The 10,738-nt window shown below is 44.5% G+C and overlaps 1 protein-coding gene across 1 annotated transcript in view; it reads right to left on the minus strand.

Moving 5' to 3' along the window:
* Positions 1-1,204, minus strand: part of WNT3 (Wnt family member 3) — a 53,353-nt gene extending 52,149 nt beyond the window's left edge. Inside the window, exon 1 of the mRNA XM_069786835.1 lies at positions 720-1,204. Coding sequence (XP_069642936.1) covers positions 720-799 — 80 coding nt within the window. The 5' untranslated portion in view covers positions 800-1,204. The remainder of the gene's footprint in view (positions 1-719) is intronic.
* Between the last annotated feature and the right edge of the window lie 9,534 nt (positions 1,205-10,738).

Here is a 10,738-nt window from a genome sequence, read left to right on the forward strand (position 1 = left end):
TTATATACTGTTATATTTATTTTTAAAATAAGTAACTCAGGTTACTTATCAGCCATATTATAAGAAATAACCAATTCTTTTAAAAAATATTTTTATTGTTGGTGCAAGGAAATAAGTGACCTTTCCATAATTAAAAAGAACAAAATCCATCTTTGAGGAATTTTACTAACGAATATTTTCTCAGGTGCCATTTGTGTTCTCAGCTTATTTGCCGGACTAAATTCACATAACAGAATACAACAAAAGAAGAGAAAGAAGTCCAAAAACTGCAGCAGCCAAAAAGAAAATAAATTTTTTTTTTTTTTAAAGAATTGATCATAATTTAATGGAAAGGAAGAAAATACCTGCTACACAGTCATGCAACAGACCAAATTCCTATTGCACAAGAAAATAAAAATGCATCTTTTTACATCTAAAACAAATGCCTATTGCTACAGTGACGAAAATGGAGAAATTAAGAGTGGTGGGGAAGACTCCATTTGCGCAAAGGGAAACCTAGACATTGCCCTTTAATAATAACCCCCAAACTTTTCATTAATTACTGGTCAAATCTGAAGAAATTATGCTTAGAATCAAACATGCAGTCGTGGCCAGCTCAGCAGGGCGAAGGGTGAAAATGAAGGAACATGCATACACAGAAATCCCATAACTAATAATTAATTAATTCATTAATCAATCATAGAAAGAGGGAAGGGGGGGGGGGGCGAGATAAATCTTACCACCAAATTGGGTAACCGGCTAAGACCTTTGTGCCGTTGAAGAGAAAAGATAAAATTAGTCCAAGCAGGTGGTAATCCATTAGTCCAGGCTGGTGCAAGGGGAAAATCTCAGCGAAGTTTTCAGAAAAACATTAAGTGAGAAAATGAAGAATCTCCCTCCTTCCAGAAAAAAAAAAAAAAAAAAAAAAAAAGAAAAAGAGTTAAACAAAGTCCCTTGTAGTGCGGATGACTTTCTGGCTTGTCAGAAACACACCTCTCCAAGCCTTTTCCCTGTAGATCATCCAAAAGCGTCTATTAAAAAGTGCAGGGCTTGGGGATGTCAGCAGGCAGCCAATCAGACCGCATGGCCCAAGGTAAGGGATGAGTCTCAGCTCAGGGCTGTCAATCATGCTCTCCTCCCCCTCCACCCCACAACTTTGTTCCTAGCCCTCGCTTCCACAGTCAAAACCTCTTTGCAAGAGACTTTACTGGGGCAGTGAGATTTTCCGTGTTTTGTTTTGTTGTTTTTTAAAATTTTTTAATTTTTGTTTTTAATTTCACTTAGAAACCCAGGATGCACAGACCCTGCTTCTGGCTTGGCATGCCAACACTTTGCAAGGTAAGGGTGAAGCGCTTAATCTCACGGTGGGGGTGAGATAGACAACTTATTCTTTAGATGGAGAGGGAGGTGAACATTAACCCTTGCAGGAGGCAGAGCTAATGGGAGCACCAAAGAGGCAGAATACCCCTCTGAAAGTGTTGATGTGAGCCATGTGGGCAAAAATGGTTATAAACTTTAAATGAAATCTGCACTGCCCAGGTTTTTCAAAGTGGGTGGGTGGGGTGGATGGACAGGGGAAGCAGTGGCAGCCTGGTTCTCTAGTGAGAAAAAAATGCCATGTCATGGCAAGAGTGGAGCAGGCAGACGGGAAGATGTCCCATTAATGAATTTCTTGTGAAGTGCATCTCTGGATACAGAAAGATGAGAATATTATCAAAAAACCACACACATAATTGTAATAATAATTAAAAAAAAATCACAAGCAGTATCACTTCTCTAAAGATGTTGCATGTTGCAAATAGACCCAACAAAGATTTTCCTTGAAAATCCTTGTTATTGCATAAAGACACTGTTTTTACAGGAGCTATTGTGTCAGAGTAGCCAATCTAGGGGATGACTCAACAGAATGGGACAAAGACATGAGAGAAGTTAAAAAAGTTGATTTTGCTCATAAAGCATCCTCAGAAATCACAGGTCTATTGCCTGCAGTGGAGCTGCCCAGGTGCTTTAGGAGTAGCCATCAAATAAATTTATTGCAGAGCAGTGGCTAATAACAGAGGTCCAAGGTCCTATCTTGGGCAGCCAAATGCATCTCATGGTTTTGAAAGTTATAGACCTTCTCCTGATATTAAGGCTCTGGGTACAAATGCATTCCTTGTTGCTATTTAATTACTGGCATGCACCTGCCTCATGCCTGTGTCTTTCTTGATTCCCAGTTCTTACAGATTTTAGTGTATTTGGACACTGAGTTAGTGCAGAGCTGTTCTCATAAGTGGTAATTGGTTTCTTGGCCATCATGCAACCAAGAGAGGACATCCACTGGCTGTTCGCTCCGCACCTTACCTCTGCATCAGTCCCTGCATCTGCTACAAGGACTATGGGGCCACGCTTCTCCAGGCTTAGTCCAATGGGTTTTCCAGCTGTCTATGACCCATCATAGATGTTAAACATGGCTTGTTCCTCTTGTGGGATTTCAAATCCCAAAGGGTATATTGGGTGTAGTCTTATCCTGACAAATCTCTCACCTGGCACCAAGCTATGTTTTATTGAATGCAATCACTTGGGTTTTAGAAAGCAATGATTTTCAAATGAGCATTTGGAGACACATGGATTTAATCTGTTCCACTAAATTAAACACTACCTGGGAATCTTCCCCAGATCTTGAACTCTATTGTCCATGTTTTTAGCTATGAAGCATGGGCCTGACCTGGCCAACTTGCACAGCTCTGAAGAAATTTTAGTCACAATTTGAGGTTAGTGTGGAACAGGAACTATTCCAAACAGAGCCTTAAGATGTGACCCACCTCTTCTGGAGGTTAAGTGAATTTAGCAGGATGGATGAAGGTAATCCTGTGTCCCTGTCTCTCTGGTTCCAGGAATGGTCACAGGCACTTTTATCTTACCGGTTAAAATAAGCCATGGAGTATGTGAATTGCCACTAAAGAGCCTGTAAGTCTATCTAGCAAAAGCAGACCTCAAATTGCTGCACAGGTTTGTACCTCTATCAGTGGATGTTTTGGAGCTGCACAAACAGAATAAGCTTTAAAGGTACTGAGCGAGAGAATTTCTGTCATTAAAATGTCAAACTGTTAAAGAGGCAGCAAAAGGAGAGACTGAAGTGAGATATCTCAGGTGATACTACAGGTGACTGACATCCCATAGAGAGGACAAAAATCCCCAATACTGCAGAAATCTAATTGGGGAAAGCTTTTGAAATCTGAATTGAATGATTGGTTGGAGACCATCATCAAGGTCTTGGTGGCTGGGATGTTTCTGTCCGTCAGACATTGGGGAACAATACAAAGTGTTCTTTATCTATTTCTTGATGTTAGGATTTATAAATCAAGCCAATAACAAGCTACAAAGTGCTTCCTCTGCAGACAACCAAGTGGGGAAAAGTGACCTAAGACCCAAACTCCAGAGACTTTATTTGCTGTTGTGCGTTGGGCAGAGATCTCAGTGTTGCCTCAGGAAGGGCTGCATTCCAAAAGCAGCGGAGATGCTAAAGCACCCACCCACACCCCAGTAACTGCCCAACATCATATTGATGTGGCCACAGAGAGGTTTTGAAAGATGAACAGCACGTTGGTAAAGATTTCATCCCAAGCACACTAAAGTCAAGGGAAAGCTCTTTATAGTCTCTGACAGGTATCCGATGAAGTTTCTTGGGTTGCCTGTCCTCCCACACCTTTTAATTTCTCCCATCCATTGCTCTCTTTGTCTGCTCTGAACATAATGGACTGTTTGTCCCATCATCATAAGGAATTCATGTTGGCCTACCTTTTGGGAAGAGACTGTGTTTTGAGTGTGTCTGCAGTTGCTTCGGCTTTGAGATCCTGTGAGTAGAAGGTCCTTATTGTCTCTAGCCCTGTTCACACATGACTCATAGTGACTCTTGGCTCCAAGTTTCTCCTACTGAAATAAGTAGAAAAAGTAAGTAGAAAAATACTGGCAGGTTTCAGTTGTGTCTTCGGTTGTATCAGCCTAGATCCCCAAAGCCTTAAAATGGCAGGCATGTCTCACCAAGGAGTATGACCTGTCTCACAGCCATGAAGACTACATTGTCTGTGAAATGAAGAGACTTACTTTCAGTCTTCTCTGCTGTGAAATGAAAATCTGATGTGTACATGCAAAAATTATCCTGGGGATATTTCATGCTAGCCTGAACAAATATTTATAAGTTCTACAGCAAACATTAATTTTAAATGTAATTTCTAAGAGCAAACGACAGTTATCCAAAAGAGTACAATTTCAAAATTTCACTCATGGATACCTCCTTGTGCTGATGACTGACAGTTTTATGTACTGGCGGTCTTTTCAATCACATCAGTCTGTCTAGTTTGGCAATATTGACTCTTATAGACCAGTTTCAATATGCCCAGAAATGAAAAACATTGAGGAAGTTAGAGGTTTGGCTGCTCAGGAAAAGTCCTGTTGCCTTTACAATGTCAGTATAAAGGTCCTTCTGTATTGTGCTAACATTGTGGTACTGCAAACTCAACCACTGTAGGTGCCAAGGCATCCAAAGGGATCCTTTGGTTTATTCTCACAACACTCCAGCAAAAGAAAATTGTAATCATGTTGAAAACATGCCTCTCCTTCCCCTTGGTGCTCTAACTTTTGTAACTTTTCCTTCTTTTAGCTTTTCGTCCTTTCTCCATCAGAATCTACCATCAGGAAGAAACCAAGTGCCTGGGGAAGGTGACAGGACCATGGAGTCTCCTGCATTTGTTCTCGGCATGCATTTCAACATACCAAGCCACCGATGAGTGTGAGACACCAGGAACTCAAACCCTTCCTGATGTGGTTCAGTTGCCCTTGCTGGAATTACCCCATGGTCAGTGTGATGTGAAGAGGATGACTCAAACCGCACAGCGAAGGACAAGAGATGGATGACCTGGGATGACCTGACAGAGGAGGGTTTAGACACCTGACTTGGTGTGTTGGGGAAGGCAGGGAAAGTACAAGACCAGTGATCCATGGTGCCCCACTAAGCAATGGCATCAGAGTGCTTGATTTGCAGGTTGACTCCGGTTCAGTGGTGGAGGGTGGCTTAGCTGGGTGCTAGACGTTGAATTGCACATTTGGGCACTTCTGGGCATGGCCAGAAACAGAAACCGAGAAGGTGGGTCCCTCAGGACCATGGTCTTTTAAGGGGTTTCAAGGCTTAGAAGCAGCTGAGTTGGTTGTTTTGAAGACCTACATTTTGGTCTTAGTATCTAAAGTGGAGGTAAAATAGCAAATCTGTTCTTCGATGGCTCTAGTCATCAGTCCTAAAGTAAGTAATTATTAAAAAGTATGTAAAGAGCTGAAGGAATCCTTCCTCAAAGTGTGAATGAGCCATCTGAGTCCCTTCCATCTTAAACTACTGAAATCCTGCGTGTTTCTGAGGGCTGTGTTTGCTGCTAACTTGAGACTGGTAACATTTATATTTCTCTCTAAACTTAACCTGTTCCTCAGTTTTCTTGGCCAAATCTCCTCTCTCCTAGATCTTCTGCTCGCTCTGGCTCTAGCAGACTGTCCTCCTCTGCTCTTTCAGGTTCTTCGTATCTCAATTCATGTTAGCTGGGCTCACCAACGCAATCGCTACCTGGAAAGAGCAATCCTGTATTAACACCTAAGCAGAGCGATTTAAAGAAGGGCCTCGATGGATATTATATCACTTCTGATCTTCGGACAGGATAAACTTTGTGTATTTCCATGTATCTTCTCGATGTGCTCTACCACCAATGATCTGGGGGGGTATGCTCCAGCATGTTGACATTGCATGGACCAGCCTAGCATACCCCTCACTCCTGTTAGGTGCTTCATCTCCATGTTTACTCCAGCAAAGCTTTAATGCTACCTCCAAGTAAGCTCACAGCTCCTGCAGGGTTGCAGGAAGGCTGCCTTTCACGTCTGCCTGCCTGTTATGTCCAGTGGAGCACTGCCTGCAGTTCATGTGTAGAGCTGTTAGGTGCCTACAGGACAGGGAGACACAGGGGAAAAGTATCTACTGTTATAGGAAAATGGATCTTCACCTGTTCAGGTGAGCACCAGGATCTTGTTTCTGCTTGATATTTTTTTTTAAAATTCCCCTTGCTGAAGACACAGGTATAAAGCAGAGGAAAATCAGGCTTTCGCCGAAGGTATGGTGGCTGTTGAGATGATGGCAATGGAAAGCTCCGAGTTTAGCAAACCCCTTTATCATTGTTTTTATTGTTTTAGGAATAACTTTATGGCTTTTTTAAAATGCAAATAGCCTTACCTCACTCCATTTTTTTGTAAACTATTCTAAGCTCATGGTATAGAAATCCTGCAGTTAGGGTATTTTTTGTCTTCTAGTGATGGCAGAAACTCTTTTAAACCAAACTTTTGCTGCAGTATCCCATGTCTTGTGGCTAAGGGACAGGGAGTTCTGTTTTTGTTTGTTTGTTTGTTTAGAAACAAAAGATTACATTTTAAAAACATTGGTGGAGTAACGTGTTGTAGTACCTGTTGTCATATCCAAGCTCAAGAAACTTTGTTTGTGTTCTCAACTTTGCTGATGACTCCTCGTATGATTTTGATGGCCCAGGTTCTTTACCTGTCCCTGTATTTCTTGCTTGCAAAACTTGGGAAAGAATTGCTTCTGTGTATATTCTATTAGTTCCTTCAGGAGGGAACTGGCTCACCTGCTGTTTGTGCAGGCCTGAGCTAGGACATCAAGGGACAGCTATGAATCACAGGCTTAATAATTAATAGCAAGCAGATGAACATATGAACAGAGCTGGAATCCCAGTCCTTGTATTTGAAGGGCAGAATGAATGATAAATGGTGCTCCCTACGGTTTAGTTTTTCTCCTCCTTTTTATTCACATATATCTTGTTCTGTGGCCAGGAAATCATAGGAAATATGTGAAGTGGAAATGCTAACTGCTGGTTCCTCCACCATTGCTGGTAAGACGGAAATCTTCTAAGGACACTTCATCTCAGTGCCTGTGTGCCACTGAACTGGAGCTGCTACAGACTGAATAAAAACATCTTTCTTTCACTGTCACCTACTAAAATTCCTATAGCACCTCACAGCTCAAACTCTGGTTAGATTTTCAGATCTCTGTCTTGCCATGGAGATGTTCAGAAAAAAAAAAAAAAGCACCTAACGAAGCCCCAAGATGCATGGTTTTTTTAGTGACTATGACAACTTTGAGCATAGAGAACTAGCAATGAAACCCATCACAAACTTCAGTAAATACAAGGACATAAATATTATGTTTGACTGGCACAGTTTTGCCTGAAATAGTGTTAGCCCACATTGCATCATGTGGGGACACTGCTTCAACAATGTGCTTAGAAAGGGGCAGTACTTGTGATGAAGCTTCAAAGTCTTCTCTGTTAAACTTCTGTTCTTCTATCCAAGTCATCCCTACTGTCTTCTGAAGTAAAGGGAGATCTGAGTCTGGTAGGGTAGGACACCTGTCTCATCAGCCATCAGTTGTTAGTGGGAAAATTATTGCCAGATAATGTTTAGGGTTCTGTTCAGTCTTCACCTGAGCCACTATGAGCAGGCTAATGCCCAGTGGAAAAGGTCTCAGAAGGATTTCTTGCACAATGATGTGATTCTTTTCATCAGTTTGAAGCAATATCTCAGGATACAGGAGAGGTATGACTAGAGTGGTTGAGTATGTGTAGAGCCCTGGTTGCCAACGTGTACATACGTAGTCTATACGTAGGTGAATGTGAGCAAGCGTAGATGACTGAGGGTGGATGAGCATGTGTAGATCAGTGGTCATAGGTACATAAGGCCTTGCTGGTGGGGAAGCAGCCTCAAGGCAAGTCCCAGAGATTTCTGGGGAACAGGTCCATTATAAAAAGCACTGTAAGGCTAGTGCATATTGTCTCTCTGAAATTGTGTAGAGAAGGGCAGTTTTACACCTTATGTGTTTGAGGGCAGCCTTGCTCTACGTGAGAGGCTGAGCTGCCTTTCACAACTGCAGTAAATCTGACTAATTGGACTAGCTGAGCATATGAAGAAACTATGCCCCAGGTCTTGGGCTCGTTTGAAGACAGCTCTGTCTACCTTGACATCTGGAGGAATGCATCCTGGGGACGGGGGGGAGGGATGGAGAGCAAAGGGAGCAGCATCATTCCTCTCTTTCCTTCCTTTCCAAGACTCCAGCCTAGCAATATCGTGGAGGCTGGAGAATACACAATAAAAAATGCGATCAGCTATTTTTTGCTGCAGGCTGTGACTTTCCACGATGTTGTAGCTGGAAGTCATGGGGCCCTCTGATGTAGGCAAGTGCTTGTGCTGTTGGAGCAAAAGGAGCTGCATGCATTTACATCAGTGTTGCATATCTCCTGGGCTGTTTGGTCAGCCATGCTGTAGGGCAAGGGTAGGCACCGCCACTGGAGCACAGCTAGGATTGGAGACCTTCTCCTTGCTGAGACTCTGCCACCTGCCCAAGCTGCAGTGCCCATCCATAATGTCCCCATCTACTCACACCCCAGTCCTGAGCATACCAGCAGGGATGTGTCGCAGTCCAGCACAGCCAGCACAACACAAGAGAAGGTGTAAGCAATATTTTTTGCTTTTTTACATGGCTCCAAGGGGCTGCACTCCCCATGCTAATGGTACTGCCAAAGGTAACAGTTGATGGCACAGATCTCAGTCTTTCTTGCATCTTGGGTTATCACCTGCATTCACAGAGCAGGTATGAGATCTGTGCTGGATCTGGCATTGCTGTGCATGGCCAAGACTTTGACTATCCAAGGCCACGGTGCTCTGCAGGTCCCCAGCAGCCCTTGCTGTGCCCAAACACTTGATGCAAGAGGGGCTCTGCTCAGACTTGGCCTGGTTCAGCTACGTGTGGGCACGCAAAGCAGGAATGCCAGGTCTGGATTACTCCATGCCCTTCTGAGACAGCTCAGCCTGAAAGATCAGAGAAGCACAATGTTTGCTCGATCACTATGAGGATGTTGGGCTGAACTGTATGAAGATAAAATACTGGGGAGTGACAAAGTGGGGGGGATGGGACAAATATCCTGATGGGAAGCTGGGCAGTGCTTGGCTGACTAGGGTTTTAGTCTGGGCTTTGTTGAGCTGGGGCTGAGTTTGGACTGGGCTTTGCTGGGCTGGGTCTGAGCTTTGCTGGTCCACGGGATGAGAAAAGGCAAGGGCAGCTGGCTGGAGGCAGGCAGGAGGTCTGGAGCGGTGCCTGCAGAGCAGCCTGGTGGGGATTCAATCCGGGAAGTTTTAATGACACAACAACAACAACAACAAAAGAGGAAAGGGGGGAAAGGAAGAAAAGGCTCCTGCAGGGCTGGTTGCCACGGAGACCCCAAGGAAGTTTGAACCAGTCCTGCTCTTTTCACAGCCGCCTTTGAGCCAAGGAGGGAATTATGGCTGGCGATAAAAGGAGACATGTGGCCCTTTGCTCACAGGGACCGGCCTCTGCAGTTACGAGTCTTCAGCTCATTTTCCCCCTTGTCCCCTCCTGCAATTATACATTCGGATCTCAGGAAAAAAAGGGGAAAAAAAAAATCTAGGACAAGTTGTGCACCCTTTGCCCTGGGGACCCATCCCTGCAGGGCAGACCGCTACCTCTTTCAGCCCATTATTCCCCCCCACTGCAATGCGCCACCCCCATTTCCTCTGTAGTTATGAAATTTTTCTGTGTTCAGAGCTGATAAACAGCTCACGCAGTCTGTTGTCACACCAGCCCCTGCACCGAAACAGTCTCCATAAGGAAGGGGGGCTGAAGACCTTTTCCAGGGGAGCTGGAGACAGTTTTCTTGCTTGCCACAGCTTGGGTTTTCGGGAGGGATCTGGCTGACCAAATGCCAGAAATTAGAGTGAAAGGGATAAATTCAGCTCTGTGCTGCCTCCTCCAATTTCTCCAGTGTTCAGTTGCATGATGCAAGACCCAAAGTTGTGTTGTAGTGCTCCGGTTATGCTCTTGGGTCTTCCTCATCATGGGGTTGGTGCTGGATACTTGCACTTCCAGCCCATAGTGTAATATGCTACAAAAAGTCCTGCTCAGGCCCATTTGATATTATACACAAGGGACAAAAAGGCAAAGGGAAGGCAGAGGTGTCAGCAAGAGAAATGAGTCTCCTGCAGGCATAGCATAGCCCTGGGAGCAAAGCATATCTCTGCTTGCAGCACTCACCTCCTGGCCAGCTGGACTCAGCTGGGTTAACAGAGCCCAATTTTCCTTTGACACATGTTATCAGGGGTATTCAGGTCTTCTTGGACCTTTGGTGCTGTGAGTGCCATGGTGAGCTATGAAGGAGCAAGTATGGCTGGGGACATGGGGTGGTGACCAAGGCTGGGATCTGCTCTCCCCCCCAACCCTTAGAACATTGCTCCAGAGCCCATTTCCCCCTCTTGTACGGAGCTGTGGTGGTAGATGCTGTGACATGAGTGGGGCAGAGGGACAGAGGGGAGAGGCCAGGCGCGGATAGGTAATCCACTTCTGGCTCTCACCCTTCAGCCTTCGGCTGCTGAGAGCAGAGCTGCTCCTGGACCCAAACACTGAATGGGTCTGGAGGGTCAAAGTGCTGATGTGGGGGCTGGACTGATGGAGTTGATATGATTGTGCAGACCTCAGTTTGTTTCCGTCAGCTTCTTGGGTTTCTTTTTAAACCCAGAACTGTGTTTGAAGGGATCTTATTACCTGGAGAGTCTGTGGGATATCCATCCTTGGAGGTTTCGGAGACTCAGGCAGAAAAAACCATGGGAAACCTTCTGGATTTAATCTTGCTTTCAGCAGGAGGTTGGATTAGAGACTTCCAGAGGT

This window comes from Haliaeetus albicilla, chromosome 7 (assembly GCF_947461875.1).
Source record: "Haliaeetus albicilla chromosome 7, bHalAlb1.1, whole genome shotgun sequence".
NCBI classification, from domain to species: Eukaryota; Metazoa; Chordata; class Aves; order Accipitriformes; family Accipitridae; genus Haliaeetus; species Haliaeetus albicilla.